At 36.0% G+C, this 17,825-nt stretch overlaps 1 protein-coding gene across 9 annotated transcripts in view; it reads left to right on the top strand.

Annotated features, from left to right (window-relative positions):
- The window catches only part of TANC2 (tetratricopeptide repeat, ankyrin repeat and coiled-coil containing 2), a 357,408-nt gene that overhangs the window by 74,099 nt on the left and 265,484 nt on the right, over positions 1–17,825 (top strand). For all 9 annotated transcript variants that reach the window (XM_004275661.3, XM_049701636.1, XM_049701638.1 and 6 more), the window contains one exon: positions 14,247–14,318. In XM_004275661.3, coding sequence (XP_004275709.1) covers positions 14,247–14,318 — 72 coding nt within the window. The remainder of the gene's footprint in view (positions 1–14,246; positions 14,319–17,825) is intronic.

The following is a 17,825-nucleotide window of genomic DNA, read 5'->3' as shown; positions in this document are numbered from 1 at the left end:
TTGCAGCTGGGCTAAATAATGTGGCCATGTCAGTGTCAATACATTTAAACATACTTATCAGTCAAAGCAGAAAGATGCTGTGCCTTGGGGATGAAGTGGGGGAGGGGAGATTTGAGTTTTAGTCTGTCAGTAGCTATCTTTCTTTTTAGGGAGTAAGAGGAATAAAAATAAAGGTTTATTTTATTGTGAGCTATATGACGTAAAATTCTCTATTACTAGTGCATTTGAAACTTATCCTCATATATGAAGGCAGGAATTTTGGATGAAAACCATTTTATCCTGACTCCACAAGTATATAGTAGTTGTTTCTTAGGTTTCTGCTCTAGGTATCCTGAGAGTAGAGATCAGAAAATGAAAGAAAGCCAGTATTAGGAAAACAAAGGAAGAACTAATTAGAAATGAAGCTGGAAAAGTAGAACCTTATAGATCATGTTAAGAATTTTTATCTATTCTGATGGGAGATCGTTTAAACATTTTAAACATTAAATGGGGTGACTACTAGATTTGCATTTCTAAATGATGACTCAGATGCTTTGTGGATAAACATTTAGAAGAGAATCAATATAGGAATGGATACAGGTTGGATATGGAGTCGGGAGGATGGATTCAAGAGACATTTAAGAAGGAAAATCAATAGTATTTGGTGATGAATTCATTGAGATGGGGAACTCTGATAGAGAGTATCAGGTCTGAAGGGTGAGGGGAAGGTCAGAATTTCACGTTTGGATATTTCGAGTTTGAAGTATATTTAAGACATTCAAATACACGTTGCAAAAAACAGTTGTCATGTAGATGGAGCTTTCCAGTTTTCACGCAGATAGATGAATGAGGAGCTCCCTAATAGAATGATGGATTTTAAAGTAGAACATAAATATTTGGGTTGAGAATTGAGAATCGGTACAGAACTCTTATTTGAGAGTGACTAATTTGGTTTTCAAGGGATTAAATAATTTCATTTCTGGCTGTTCATGTTTTCCTCCACCTGGTTCTAGATCTAGAAATTGATGAGGCTCTAAATAGAGGTGAAGATCAAATCAGATTTTAATTGACTCCTTGGTTACAGTGGCTTATTTTTTCTTCTTCCCAATCTCCCATCTTCTATTCTCTGTCTTGGTTAATGACATTATAATCAGTGCAGTGGAATTCTCAAATCAATAATTCTAAGGCATCCTTAGAATTTCTTCCTTTTACTCATTTCACTCATGCAAATTAATTCATTCAAGAGCTATTTTTTGAGCACCTATTATGTGTCAGACACTGTTATAAGCATGAGGGATGAGGGATAGAACAGTGAATACAAAATTATTTACCCTCATGGAACTTAAATTCTAGTGGAGAACATGGCCAAAATTAAGATAAATAAGCAAAATGTAGAATACGTTAGTGATAACTACTAAGAAAAATTAAGCAGGGAAGGGAGAAAAAAGTCTGTCTGTGTAAATATGGTGTGTGTGTGGGGGTACAGTTTTAGATAGGGGTGGTGAGGGAAGGCATTACTGAGGGACATTTAGGTGTCTCCCTGAAGGAGATGAAGCAACAAGCCATACTGATATCTGAGAGAAAAGTATTCCAGGCAGAGGTCTTGATATGGGTATATTCTTGGAGTGTTTAAAGCACGGTGAGGGGAACCAGTATGCTTCCAGAAGCAAGAGAGAAGCCAGAGAGGCAAGAGTAGTAGGAGGTGAAGTCAGAGAGGGGATGGGGGGCAGATCATATAACGCCTTGACCTAAGGACTCTGACTTTTACTCTTATTAAGGTGGGAAATCTTTGAAGGGTTTTCAGGAGAGGAATGTCATGGTCTGATTTGTGTTTTCACAGAACCATTCTGCTTGCTCTGTTGAGACTAGATTGAAGCCAGGCTGGGGCAGAAGCTGAGAAACCAGGTTGTAGATGAAGGTGGCTTGGACCAGTAGCAAAGGGTGAGAGAGAGTTTTGATATGTGATGAATGTATGGCTGACAGGTTTTACTGTTGGTTTGTCTGTGCAGTGTGAGAGGAAAAGACGGGTTAAGGATGACTCCAAGGTTTTTGACTTGAGCAGCAACTGAAAGAGTGGAGTTGCTGTTTACAGAGATGAAGATTGTGAGAGGAGCAGGTTTATGGAGGAATATTAAGACATTAAATCTTGAGATGTTTATTTGATATTCAAAGTAGAGAGGTAGGGTAGGTAACTCTATAAATACGGAATTAGTTCATGGATGAGGTCCAGATAGAGATATAAATTTGGAAATCATCAGCATATAGATGAAACATAAAACCCTGGATCTGTTTGAGATAACCAAGGGAATGTACACAGCAAAGAGTACAGATTAGAAAACTGAGCCCTGGGGCAGTACAACATTTAGAGATGGGGGAGATGAAAAAGAACAAGCCAGGGAGACTGAGAAGGAGGAGACACAGAGGTAGGAAAGTGTGGTGTCTTGGAAGTTAAGTGAAGACAAAGCTTCAGGGAAAAAAGAATGATTAACTGCATCAAATGTTGTTGATAAGTCAAGAAATAAGAAAACTGAGAAATGACCATTGGATTTAGCAATGGACTGTATAGGCGATCCTGGTAAGTGTGAATATTCTCGAGTGGTGTGGGCAAATGCCCGATGGGAGTGGATTCAAGGAAGAAAAGGGAAAGAAAATTGATGATAGTTATTAGAAACAGCTCTTTTAACCGGCTACAAAGTCTTTGTACTTCTAAGTCCCAAATAGTCCGTGAACCTACCTTTTCCTCTTTATTCTTAATGTTAATGCATTTACTCAGGCTTTCCTTTCCTGCGGACTTACTTCAGCGATCTCTTTCCCTTTAGCCTGTGACCCCATAGAGCCAACTTGTATACACATGCCAAGTTTATCTTCTCAGAACACTAGTCAGATCATGCTCCTTCCCTGTTAATGCCCTTCATTTTCTTCCCCACACTTAACAGGATAAAGGTCAAATTGATCATCGTAATTATGCCGTTTGATTTTGCCTCTTGATTTTTATGATTTTGCCTCTGCCAACTTTTCTACTTTTATGTTCTGCCTCTTCCCCATACTTTTCTGTTCTCTAGCCATACCAAACTCTTTGAATTTCCCTAAATGCACTATGTTCTTTTACTCCTGTCTTTGCAAATAAAATATGGTACTGTTTCTGAACAACCCTTCTCATACTTTAGAAGCTGTGGCTTCCCTGAGACTCAGGTTAATAGGAAGAAGCAGAGGCTGTTCTAGATTTTAGAATCTTAGGAAACTTTACATTTAGATGAAATAATCATCTCAGTAATGTAACTTATCAAGCCCAGTACAGAGATGTACATTCAGACTAGTTAACTGTAGGTTAAACTCTGCTCCACTTTACTATCCCAGTTTAATCTACAACCCTCTGCGCAAGTCACCAAAGTAAATTATAATAAAAAATAAACAGAAGAGATCAGAGAGTGAACCTGTGAATATAATCTTTGTCCTCAATTGAGAGATCATATCCTTCTCTGTAGTTAGTATCTTTGACTTACAGCATCTGTCTGTTAGCAATGGAAAATTTCAGGTGGATTCAGTTCATCTCTGTATCACAGCACCACTTAATCTCTACTAACGTTTCCCAACTTCGGCTGCAATTTGTAATCATCCAGGGAGCTCTAAAGAAATATTCATGCCTGGGTCTCACTCTCAGTGATTCTTGATTAATTGATCTGGGGGAGTAGCTTGAGCACTGAGGATTTTTCACAATCCCTGGATTCCTTGATCATTCAAATGTGCAGCCAAGATTGAGACCCATATGTATGCTCTTCAGCATCCAGTTTCAACAGATAAGAACACTAAATATAAATAAAGTGTGTGTGTGTATATATACAGTTATTGTTGACATTCGGTTATATTTTTAACTATTATAAATTGCTGTGCTGGACTTTTTTTTAAAGCTTCAACTTCACAGAATGTTAAAAAAAATAATAAATTGACAAAAACAAAGAAACCCCAGATTCCTTCTGGCCCTGTCATTCTATGAATCTAAGAAATACTTATGTGTAGAGATATCTGTCTTACTAGGAAACTCCATGTGGAGAAAACTGTTAGATCAAGCTCAAGAATTTAAGTGAGCTATACTGAGTACCCAGTTTGAGGGGAAGAAGTTTGAAATCAGAGATTATTTCAAATTCACCTTGGAATTTTTTCATCTTTTTTTTTATATCCTACAACCATATTGTTAGAGCTCCTTAACATGTCATGGTATGTTTGTATATAGATGTGAATAAACTGTATTCCCTTTTGCAAGGAGGTGACCTAGAATGGAGAAGAGAACAGGCCTTAGAATCAGGCCATTTCAGATCCTGGGTCCTGCACTTACTAACTCTACAATTGTGACCATTTTTGCTTAAAGTCTCGACTCCTGTTTCCCGATGTAGTAAAAAGAAAACTAATATTTATCTCATAAGATTTTTTTTGTTTTTTGTTTTCTTTTAATTTTTGGCTGCATTGGGTCTTCATTGCTACATGCGGGCTTTCTCTATTGCGGCGAATGGGGTCTCCTCTTCGTTGCGGTGCATGAGCTTCACATTGTGGTGGCTTCTCTTGTTGCGGAGCACGGGCTCTAGGTGCATGGGCTTCAGTAGTTGTGGCTCGCAGGCTCTAGAGGGCAGGCTCAGTAGTTGTAACGCATGGACTTAGTTGCTCCACGGCATGTGGGATCTTCGCAGACCAGGGATCGAACCCCTGTCCCCTGCATTGGCAGGCGGATTCTTAACCACTGTGCCACCAGGGAAGTCCCATCTCATAAGGTTTTACTGAGAATTGAACTACATAAATTCGTAAAACATTTATCATAGTGCCTGACATAGTAAAGACCAAGTAGGTAACGACTTTTTTCGTTAATGTTGGCACAGTCTAAGAAGGCTTGAGCTTCACTTTTTCCTTTTCAGTTACGTAGGATATTTATTTAACTAGTTTCATGCTATTAATAGTATGTATTCTTGAAATGATATGGTGAGGATGGCAATTTGCCTGTGTCTTCCTCCCCGAAACCTATAATCTCAGTCTAATCCCAATCTAATCATGGGAAAAACATTAAACAAACCCAGCTGAGGGACATTCTACAAAATTCCTGACCATTACTCCTCAAAACTGTCAAGGTCACCCAAAACAAGGAAAGTCTGATAAACTGTTATAGTCTGAGGAGACTTAGGAGACAGGATGACTAAATGTAATACGGTATCATGGAATGGAAAAAACATTAGATAAAAGCTGAGGAAATCTAAATAAGTATGGACTTTAAAATAATAATGTCAATATTGATTGATTAGTTTGGACAAATGACTAGACTAATCTAAGATGGGAAGCCAGGTTTAGGGTTTATAAGATCTCCCTGTACTATCTTAGCAACTTTTCTGTAAATCTAAAACTATTCTAAGATAAAAAGTTTACTTTTAAAAAAAAGCAAAAAATATATAATTGTAGACACCTTTGTTTTTAACAGAGTTACTCTATTAATTTAACTCAGTGTTAGGCTTGATATTTTGTATATTCATTGTGCACCTTGAAAGCATAGTAATCAACTTTTAAACTACTGACATTATTACTGGTGATTGCTCCATTTACAATTAGCAAGTCTACCTTGTTTCCCTGTTATTAGTCATCATCATTGATGCATTAGCTACATCATGAGAATCAGAACATTCTGTGTTTAGCAGAACTTTTCTTGAGCTACAGATCAGACTTTCTAGGACATTTTGGATGCCTTAGGCAAAGACAAATTAATAACTTATCATAGAGAAGTTATTATTTTTTTAATTTAGAGTATACAAGCTAGGTCTATGAAAACCTGTGAACTTGGCAGTTTTATATTCTGGCAAACTTTGAAAATATTTTATAGTATACTTTTGAAAAGTGTTAGCTGTAGTACTGATGGCATGTTAATCAGTATATTTTATTTGGTGTAGAATGCTTCCTTTTCTCCTTAAAGAAACTCTGTATATGTTTTCTTAAGAACTAAATAAACTTTTAGGTGGGTCTGGGATTCCCTATGAAAATTTTTATTGATAAATAAAGATCATGGAGATAGATGTGGTGAATAAGGTCATAGTGCTTTCGAATGATGCCGCTCATCTTTTCTTTTCATAGAAATAGTTTGGATAAGAAAAGAGGAACACTGAACTCCTAAAACTGTATCTCAAACCATATCAATACCACTTTTTGGTTTTTTCCTTGAACTTAATTTGATGAATACATTAATTTTAGAGCTGGCTCTTGACAAAATTAATTCAACTGTTGTTTTTTCTTTTCAAGGAATACCTTTTGACTCCCAAGTTGGCACTGAAAATACCAATATGAAAAAGGCTTTCAAACGCACACTTAGAACATTTTACAGTCCAGAGATAGTCGTATAAATAATTATTATACAGTGTGGCAGTGCTATAAAACAGATATGTATAATGTGCTTTGGAAGCACAGAAGAGGGAACATTTAATTCTTTCTTATAGGCCTCCAGAAAGTCTTTATAGAGAAGATTGGAAATGACATTTAAGCCATCTTTTGGTGAAAGGATGTTGTTGATCATGATGATGATAGATAAAGAGTACAGTTATCATTTAATAAGTGTTTACTTAGTGCCAGATGGCATGCTGTGTTTTATATTGCTACATTTGTTTCTCACCACAACTCAATAGGGTATTACTGTATCAATTTCACAGAAGTATGTAGATGAGTGATCATGACTGTGTTCTAATAAAACTTTATGGGCACTAAAATTTCAATTTTATACAGTTTTTATTTGTCACAGAATACTATTTTTTAAACTGTTTTTCAGTTATTTAAAAATGTAAAAACCATTCTTAGCTCACTGGCTGTCCAAAAAAAGGCGTCAGGGTAGATTTGGCTTATGGACTAGTTTACTGACCTCTGGTTTATATGATGAAGGGGATTTATTGGATTATATAACTGTAGTCCAGAGATAGAGTAGCTTTCGTCAGTAATTCAGTGTCAACAAGGATCTTAGTGTCTTCTGTCTCTCTGCCATAATTTTCATAGTGTTAGCTTTATCCCATAGTTTATTCCCCTTGTGTTTACAAGATGGCAGTCAGAATATCCAGGGTCTCCATGTGTTATCTTCCATGTCTAGGGAGAGACAAGACCTTTTTCAGAAGCTCTTTCTAATCTCTCTTGAACTTAATCCCATCAGGTTTTACCCCTACCACTCCACAGGAACCATACTAAATCATCTACATTGACAAATTCAGTGATCAATTCTCACTCTTCATATTACTTGACCTGTCAACATCTGATCCTTTCCCTTCCATGAAGCTCTTTAGTTGACTTCTCTACTCTTCTAGTTTTGTTCCTATTCTCTGGCCACTACTTCTTATTGTCTGCTGGTCTCTCCTCATACCTGCAGCCTCGACATGTTGAATTCAGCCCCAAGGCTTACACCTCTGACCTCTTTTCTCTCTCTCTGTCTCTCTCCTATCTGTACTCCCTTCCTTGGGAATGTCATACACTTTATTTATTTATTTATTTAATAGGCTATAGTTTATTACAGCAAAGGGATAAAAAGCAGGATCAGTAAAGGAAAAAGGTACATCAGGCAGAAGCTGGAGGATACCAGGTATAAGCTTCCAAGAATCCTCTCCCAGTGGAGTCACACAGGACATACTAAATCCCCCAGCAATGAACTGGAGAAACACATGCAAAATGTTTTCTGCCAGGGAAGTTTGCTTGAGCCTAAAAGTCCAGGGTTTTTATTGGGGTAACTTCAGTGTTGATTGCAGTTACTGAAACTTCAGACCCCCCAGAAGGAAAGCAAGTGTTCATCATAAATCACATTTTTTACACACACTGTCCACACAAGCTGGTATAATGTGGTTCAAGACCTCAAGCATGCACAGTGCCCTAATCAGTTAGTAGCATAGGGAACATTCTAAGACCTCAGTTCCTAGGAGCCAGCCAAAGGCTAGTTATACAAGTAAGCCCTTCTGAGAATGTACAAGATTTGAGTAACTCAAGGCTGCTGGGTTAATTCTTTACTTCACAGATAGGTATCAAATTATCATGAACTTAATGTACTATATATACATACCTGATAAAGCAGTACATTATAAAATACATATATCAAATTATTAAATTATAATTAAATGTAAATAAATATATCATAAATGTTTTATGACATATCATATATACGATAAGCAGCACATTAAATGCAAGGTATTATTTTTATTACAAATGAGTAATGAGGGCTAGAGCTGTCCTAGGGTGTGACTGAGCAGAGCAATAATGGACATTTGCAAGGCAACTCCTCAGAGCAGTGAATGGGAGGCTGTGAAAAAATCCCACTGAAGAGTTTTTCTCTCTGATGGAGATAATTTTGTCACTAGAACCATTTTGTCCCTCTCCAGTTTGTGGGAATGTCATACACTTTAAATGTGATTTATGTAATGATGGCATATGTATGTCCATCTCTGCTTATTTGTCTGTTAGGCATCTCAGACTTAGTATGTCCAAAACTGAGCTCCATATACTCTTCTCATCCCCAAACCTCTTCTCTCTCAGTCTTTCCTGTCTCAGTAAGTTGCAGATCCATTGTTTGGGCCCCAAATAGCAGAATTACCCCTGACTTCTTTCTGTATCTTTCTCTTCTGACAGCAGATTCTCTCCACTGTTCCTTCAGAATATATCCAGAATCTGACCTCTCCTCACCACCTCTACTACTCACTTAGTCCAGGTGTTTATCCTTGTCCGGTTTTTTCAGCAGCCTCTTAATTGGTCTCTACTTCTGTCCTCTTCTGTTCACTCCAGTTCCAAACCACTACCACCACCATCTTAATGATTTGTTTGTTATAGTAAAAAGACAGTGGAGGGTCTGGAAATGAAGACAGATTTTTGAAACCAGACACTTTAAATTTTAGGATTGCTACTTACTAGCAGTGTGATTTGGGGAAAGTCACTTTTCTTCTCTGAATGTGTCTTACATTTAAATGGGCATAGGGCTTCCCTGGTGGCGCAGTGGTTGAGAATCCGCCTGCCAAGGCAGGGGACATGGGTTCAATCCCTGGTCTGGGAAGATCCCACATGCCGCGGAGCAGCTAAGCCCATGAGCCACAACTACCGAGCGTGTGCTCTGGAGCCTGTGAGCGACAACTACTGAGTCCGCCTGCGGCAACTACTGAAGACCGCGTGCCTAGAGCCTGTGCTCCGCAATGAGAGAAGCCACCGCAATGAGAAGCCCACACACCGCAACGAAGAGTAGCCCCAGCTCGCTGCAACTAGAGAAAGCCTGCACGCAGCAACGAAGACCCAACACAGCCAAAAATAAACAAACAAAATAAATAAATTTATTTTTAAAAATGGGCATACTACTTGTTTCATTGAATTATTATTAGTATTAAATGAGATAATGTTGTAAAGACCTTACTGACCCCATAGCCAGCAGAGAATAGATACTGAACAAATTGTAGTTCTTTTCTCTTTTCTACACCAAACAGATGAGCTGCTTTTCATCTTTTCTGGTTATCATCGTGCATATGTAGCCAAGGAACATCTTCTGTATGTACCTCTTCATAAGTGGACCTTGGCTAATAAACAAATCTAGCTTATGTTCTTGGTCCATACTTTTGCATTTTCATTACATTCCATATATGTCCTCCAATTCATGTCTCCCTTTGTTGGCATTAAGTGTATACAGTTCTTACAGATTCATACCTGAATAGTAAAAGAGACCAGAGTTCATATCTGAATAGTAAAACTTTAATCTATATGTATAATAGATTATATGTATATAGTTTTAATACTTCCCACTCCTTCTCTTAAGGTCATATATTTACACTTCTAAAGGAGGATTGAAGACAGTCAACTTCAAAATCTTAATTCATAAAATCTAATATTTATTCTGGCACATTATTTAACTGAGAATACTAAAGATGGGCTGGGACTACCAAATTCAAGGTCACTTAAGTTGTTTATTTTTCAACTGTAATATTTTGATCCTGGACTGAGAAGAATAATCATTTGAAGTATCTTCTACTTGCAGGAAAGAAAACATTTGTTTTGGAATTAGGCACTTTCTTATAAGCCTTTCTCTAACTTAAATTTCTTCATAGGAAAACACTAAATATGGAATATCCCTATGTAGTTGGTATTTTTTTTACTTAGACTCTTTTAGTGCATTTATGACCTGAGTTGAAAGCTGTTCACACTATGAAGTAAATATTCCTATGACATTTTTCCCTTTTAAATAATGGGACGAGGAAGTCTATTAAAGGTGTATTGTTTTATATTATTTGCTGGATTTAATTTAGTATGCTGATAAAAAACAAATGTTCTCTGATGAGAACAAATCTAGGAAACCTAAGCTCTAATTTTAAAAGCTAGCACTTAAATTGGACATCAGGTCTTTTTAAATTTTGTACCCGTTACATTGAAGAAAGTCTTTAACTCAAGCTTGATGAGTAAATTCTAACTTCACAGACACAGCCCCTTTCTCCCGCCTGCACTTCAGGGTGAGGTAATGAGTCTTATGCAAGTAACTTGACTTGCTTGATGACTGAAGGTCTTCTGTTTTGTCCATAAATGTAGATGTATGTATTATGTGTGGGAGGTCTTGTCTGTACTGAAGGAATTGTGTTTTAAGCAAAGCAAAAATAGGCAAAGTACTGTACATCATTGCAGTCTTGCTGTTTTGGATAATGGAGCCATTGATTGCATAGCATACCACAAGACACTTTTAAAGAGCTTGAACTTCCTTTCTATACCATCTTGGGTCAATGGTGAGTTTATTATTTAAAAAAAAATCTTTAGCTGTTTACTTTTACCTGAGAGTTAATCTCAACTCTTATGACTAACCTCCACTAGAGTAAGACATGGTTAAGATTTCAGTCGTAGAGGAGTGAATTGCTCAAATTTACTGCAATGTAGTTCTAATTTAATTTTTTTAATTCAGGCAGTTAAAACATTTTAGATTATGATGGTATCAAAATTGGTGACTTTTTGTCTTGCCATTGGCTGGCTGACTCAAAACTGTCTTAAACCATTTCTTGTCTGTAGTTTTCCTGTAGGTTGTTTTATTGATACGCTGACATACTGCAGATCGTGCAAATTTAATTTGTTTGAAGCCTTGTTTTTTTATTTCTTTTTCTCCTTTTATTATTTAGAAAGACATCCTGGTGAGGGGAAATGTCTGTATTTTATTCGTATTACTTCTCACATACTTCAAGGGCATGTTTTGATGTTAAAACAGAGAATGTGATGCATGTATGTAATTTTATCCATGTGGAAAATGAAAATTTAAGACAGGCCTGAATACAAGTGTTGCTCATTGTAATTTATTCCCAAGTAAAAGAGAAGAAAGAAATTTGCCTTCAAAAATTAGATGATCAGTAGGAAGGGAAATTGACTAGGACTGTATTTACACATCCTGATCCCTGATATAAGATGCCACAGATTTCTGGTATAGTTTTATCTTTTCATAAAATGAATTTTTGTTTCACAATAATTTAGGACCTCATAATACTTTATTTTTTTTCTTTACCTGTTGAGAGACCTGGATTGTTTGGCCTGTAGAATTTCCCACAATCAGTATTTTGTTGATTATACACTCAGGAACAATTCAGCATTTTCTTCTGTTCTTTGTTTTTCCTGGAAACTGACAGCTAGTTTCAGACTCAGGTTTGATTGCTTTGGCAAAACTGTAGTTGTGTTCCTATCATTAGGAGGCATATAATGTCCAGTTTTTTCTCTTTTTTGATGTTATTAGCCATTGATGCTCGATGGCTGCAGAGATACTAATTACTTGCAGTTTGTGAAATGGTGATATTTTATCTTTTGTTTCCCATTTATTTGGAATAATTTTATAGAGAGAGCTCTCATATACTTTTTGGCTACTAGTACAGTTTATATAGGGAATGTAGGATGAATTGCTGATTCTTTCTCTTCCACAGTTTTCAAGATAATGAACTGGGCCCCTCTCAACCTCAGAAGGTGACCAGTTAGTGTGGTAGTGCTGTGGTTTGTTTTTTTTTTGTTTTTTTTTTTTAAAAACCATTATGATCTATAGTCAGTTGTACATTTAGTTAGTTAGTTCTCTGGTAGAGCTAGGAAGAGGCCCATGGGACAATATTCCCTGAGTTCTTGAATGTTGATGAGCTTCTTCACTGTGTTTTTTTTTGACATGACCTCAATTTTACATTGTCTTTAATAGCTTCTTTACTGTTGCATATGTCAGGGTGTTCCAAGTTCATCTAGTACTTTTCCTTTGCTAAACCAGCTGGTTTTTTAAGAACTTCTGATTTCTTTTAATGGAGAATGGCATTTCAGGATAACAGTCTGGGCCCTAGGAGTGGTTAGTACTACTTGATTAGTCAAGGTGTTAGGTGTTTTAAGTGGACAGAGCTAGGACATACATGTGACTTGTAAGACTGTACTGATGTTTCCAATATAGATTCAATACTAAAGAGTTTTTACTTAACTTCTTCTGTATTCTTATATCTATAGTTCCTTTCTTCCACCCAGAGAATGCTGTTTCTCAAGGAGATGATACCATTAGAGTATCCCATAATTTTTCATTTGCTTTATCAATAATTTTATAATTATTCATTTGCTTTTTAAGTACAGTGGTCTCACAACATTCCAATTACCAATTTTGATTTCTGAAATCAGTTACTTTTTGTTTATTCTTTCTTCGTTTGTTTTGGCTGTACTGTATCTTCATTGTCAGATCTTATAGCCATTACATATTATAATCTCTCCATTTAAAACTCTCATTTAGTCTTTTTTTTTTGAACTTTTATTTTTTTTACACAGCAGATTCTTGTTAGTTATCTATTTTATACATATTAGTGTATATATGTCAATCCCAATCTCCCAATTCATCCCCCCTGCCCCCACTTTCCCCCCTTGGTGTCCATACTTTTGTTCTCTACATCTCATTTAGTCTTAATTCTACAGTCAGTTGTATATGTATGCTCACCACCAGTCCTTATTTAATGTCTCTCTAGTCACTTTGGTTGCCTAAAGTTAGTTTTCTGGTAGAGCTAGGAAGAGGCCCATGGGAACAATATTCCTTGAGTTCTTGCATGTTAGTAATAGTTTTTCTTTACTCTTTATACTTAAAGGTAAGTTTTACCGGTTGTAAAGCCTTTGGTTCAATTTTTTTTCCTTGTGTGTTTTAAATATATTATTTTGTTTTCTTCTGTTGTTTTCCCTTATTAATCTTGTGATGTATTTGCCTAAATGCCCAAAGGATTCTTTTTCCCTTTAAAGTCCATTAGTTTTAGTAGAAAATGTCTTGGTGCATTGATCTGAGTTGATTAAGTAGGACACAGGATGCTCTTGAAATATGTAGTTTCAAATATAGATGTATATATATATGTGTGTGTGTGTGTGTGTGTGTGTGTGTGCATGTATAAATGTATTTATACACACGTATAACTATATATATTACACATACATAGCCACTTTTTTTCCTCTGGAAAGCTTTCTTGAATTATTGTCTTTCAGTATTTGTTCTATTCTCTCACTTTGGTTTTCTTCTTCAGGGACTCCTATGTTTATCCTTATGCTGGATCTTCTTTGCCTATCTCCAATATTTATCCCCTTCTTACAGATCCTTTTTAATCTATTTCTTCTTTTTAAAAAATTTGTTAAAGATTTTCTTCCATCTTACCTTCTATTTCTTTTAAGACCTTTTGTGTTTGTTTGCTCTTGTATTTCTTATAGTCTTCATTACTGAAATGATTTTTGTTTGATTTCTCATTATTTCTTGGTTTCTGCCTCCTCATTTCTGAGTTTTTCTGATTCTGATTTATATTGCTCTTTCATGTATTATGTAATTTTCCCATTATCTCTCATAAAACATGTAAATGTAAATTTTATTAGAGTAAAATATATAGCCCTAAGGATTATTTGACATACTTTAGATTAAATAAGCAGCTGTAATTAATTTAGACATTGCTTTAAATCAAGGCTTTTAAATTGAAATTCTGTGAATGAACTTCAGAGTAGATAACATTGCTTTATTATATGCAAAGTAGGGTGTATATGTATGGGGGTAGGGAAAGAACACCTTCACTTTCTTTAGACTTTCAGAGAGGAGTGTAAACCATCCCCACAAAAGTAAGGGTAAGGACCTTTGCTTTGTGTATGAAAAATCCTCACATGTTTTAATGATTGAGCTTATAAGAAATGAAAACAAATGATAGATATAGTAGTGTTAAGATGTAGATGTCGCCAGGGATGATATTACATCAATTTCATTATCTGTTCATTATCTGTTCGCTTATGATCGCTCTAATTTTATGCAGATGGAGGGAACGAGGAAGCACCGGATCGAAGACAGTCAAGTGTAGACTCTCGCCAAAGCCGCTCTGGGCAAGGTAAATTTTCCTCAAATTTATTATTAAATTAAAAAGAATAGATACCAGCTATTCCTTTCCAGTACTTAATCTGAGGACTGGGGTTTTCACTGGGTCAAGTTTAGATATTCTCATTTCTCATTTAGGAGTTCAGATGTTACAATCTAATTAGTTCCATATGATAATCATCTATTCAGGATAAAAGAAAATGAGAAATGGTCTCTTTTTTAACGATATTAAGGTTTTAAGTAATTTTGGAGCATTGTGGTGTATGTCTGGATATCACTTTTGGAATATAACCAAAAGTAAATTTTTAGCAGTAACGTTTGTTGCAAGTATCATCACACTGGCTTTTAAAAGTTCATCAATGCAATATTTGTTGTCTTAGCTGTCTCAGAAGAAATGGGTTTTGTGTATAATGATTACCTAAAATTAAGATCTTCTTACTTATTTTCCTTTTCTGTTTAAAATTTATTACCATAGGCTTTTGACTGGTTTTTTTGAAGTGACCACTTCAAAACTAGGTTAAAGTATTCTCTACCAGTGGGTTTTCAGATAGGCCTTCCCTAAGGAACATTTAAATTTGCAGGACTAGCACCTCCACATTTTTCTTTATAGTACTTATCACCTTTATATTTGTTTTCTCTATCCAAAACTAGAATGAATGTTTCATGATTGCAGAGATTTTTGGTTTTCTTTGTTCACTGCTGTATTTCCAGTGCCAAGAATAAGTACCTGGTATATACAATAATAGTTACTGAGTAAATACTGTTGGATGAATGAAGTCATCTCTAAGAGAATGAGAGTTAGGAACCCAGACTGATTAAAATACTGCAAAATTTCAAGCAGTCATTACTGAGTTTAGTTTTTTGAGAGTATTTACAAATAAAATAAAGCCTTAGATATACAAATGTGTGATGTTTTAATCCTGTAAAAGCTCCCGGTTCATTTATTCTATAGTTCTGTTCCCTTTTTTCTCCAACTTTGCTCTTCCCAAGTTTTAGAGTTGTACTATTTTTAATACAGTTGTTTGTCGCAGAATAAAAAGTAGAATAATATATGCAGGTTGATTTGGAAATTTAAACTTACACTAGTACTTTTAATCATTTTTAAATAATATGCATGTATTATAAATGTCAGGAATTTGTATAAGTTTTTACTTTTTCATGTTACATGTATTTTGATATAAAAAAAGAAATTAAGAGAAAAACTGAATTGTAATATATAACTATATCAAATCAACACATTGTACACCTTAAACTTATATAATGTTTTATGTCAGTTATATCTCAGTAAACCTTGGTGGCGAGGAAAGAAAGAAAATGAGTTTATGTGTTTAAAATCCTTGTTGGGCTACACCCTGCAAGCCTGCATGCCCTGTACTTGCCCAACCTCAAGACAGAAGAAAGAGCCCAGAGTCAGCAACAGAGACATCAGTGGTTTAATGGATATGAGAATCTTACATGTCTGAAGCAAGGTCCTGTGTGCAGCAGACAGTGGGCAGAATATGGCAGCAGTCTTCACTCCTGGGAGCAGGGATGGGTGGAGGTGTTTACCAGTTATAGGGGGAATTGATGTCAGGTTGGCTCATCGGTTACCAGGGAAACCAGCAGAGGAGCACACCCCTCACTGCCCCTTTGATACTTATCGTGGTGGAGATGTTCTGATCTGAAGATTAGACCAGGCATTTACTGATTAGGCTCTATGATTAAGAGAGAAGGTCAGTCATGTGAGTAGGGTGTAGGTGAAGCAGGGACTGGTGAACAGGGCATGTAGAGAGAGCAAGAGAACAGCCACCTTGGATGCCCTCATCATATAACCCTAAAAACAAAATTAGTACAAATTAATAGAAAAATAATTATACTAATTTTTATTAAAGTTTAATTTTATTTAATGTCACAGATATAGATGTGGGAGATTATTAATTTACCTTGTGCCCTCTGAATTATGTCAGTTGAAATATTTTTCAAATCAATGAGTATAATTGAATTTTAGTAACAAAAGCTGAACTTAACAACAAAATCAGTGATTTTCATGATCTGAGCACAGCTGCCTGATCTCAGAACTCATCAGGACTGATCTCAGTTAGAAGTCATCAGGAACTGTATCATTATGAGAGTTAACTGATACAAAAGCATGTTTCTCACCTTCTTAGAGAGTTTATTTGTAATACAGTAAGTCCCCTACATACGAATAACTTCAAGTTGCAAACTTTCAAAGATGCGAACATGTGTTCGCATGTCCACTCACGTAAGTTAGTTCACGTCTGACGTATATTGTCACGTACGTGCATCCTCTACAAGTGGTTGTGCTTTTGTGTACTTTACAGTACTGTATAGAGTACAGTAGTACAGTATCTTTATTTCTTTATTTCAAGCCCAGGATGTCTGGAAGCAAGCATAAAAGCAGCAGTATATAGCCAAGTGTGTTAGTTGTGTTGGACTTTCGAACAAATTGGACTTCCGAACGCACTCTTGTAACAGAACTCGTTCGTATGTAGGGGACTTACTGTATCTTTTTATTCAAAAGACAGAAATAAAAATACAAAGCCATCTATAATGAGTTGGAATGAATGAGAATCCATATTATCAGGAATGAAGAGATAGGATGAACACATACTTCTACTTTTTCTCCTTTCAGAAACCTGCTAAAAGATCAGCAAAGGGGAATTAGAGAGGAGACAAAATCAACACAATTTTAGAAACTAGGGAGTATATGAATAATTGTAGACTGGATGCTAAACTCAGTAGCAGAGAAAATCAAGAAAATAATCTGATTTACCCTCCAAAAGACTAAAAAAACTCAAGAATGGCAGCATGTGGAAGTGGAAGTGAAAGGAGGATTGGTTGAAAGTCAGTCAAAGAAGCCCTTGGTTCCTGGGACCTCCTTCTCAAAATTAGCTAACCAGTTAGCTTGACAAGTGCCCAGCTCTTCACCCCTAACTTTGGCAAAGGCCAGAAATTTATTCTTTGGAGAGAGCAAAAGTAGAGACTCTCTCTAGAGCAGAAGACACCAGGCATAGTGGAGGGCAGGAGTCCCATACTGAAAATAATCAACCTTTTAGTCTTTTCTCCTAACTGTGAGCAGCTGACCAAGGATTACTAGATATTTGAGGAAACCCTGTAAAGTATGAAAGGTAGAGATTAAAATAAACAGGATAGAGCAACTGAGAACAGATCTTTTGCAGAGGAAAATAACAACCATTATAAACAACTTCAGGGAAATAAGAGAAAATAATACAGCCATGAAATAAGAAGGAGTTACTGTAAAAGAGTTATAATTCTGATTTTTAAAAGAGGCTCTTAGACATTAAAATTCTGATAGAGATCAAAAAAGCTTTGTAGAAGTACTTAGAAAATTAATGTTGAAGAAATCTGTGAAAAAGTCGAGCAAAAGAACAAATGTTACAGAAGAGAAGTGAGGGGTATTAAGAAACTTACAGGGGCCAGGAATTTCAGTATTCAAATAATAGTAGTTGGGACTTCCCTGGTGGCGCAGTGGTTAAGAATCTGCCTGCCAGTGCAGGGG

The sequence above is a fragment of the Orcinus orca genome, chromosome 19 (genome assembly GCF_937001465.1).
Source record: "Orcinus orca chromosome 19, mOrcOrc1.1, whole genome shotgun sequence".
NCBI lineage: Eukaryota > Metazoa > Chordata > Mammalia > Artiodactyla > Delphinidae > Orcinus > Orcinus orca.
This window is presented reverse-complemented; position numbering and strand designations above follow the sequence as displayed.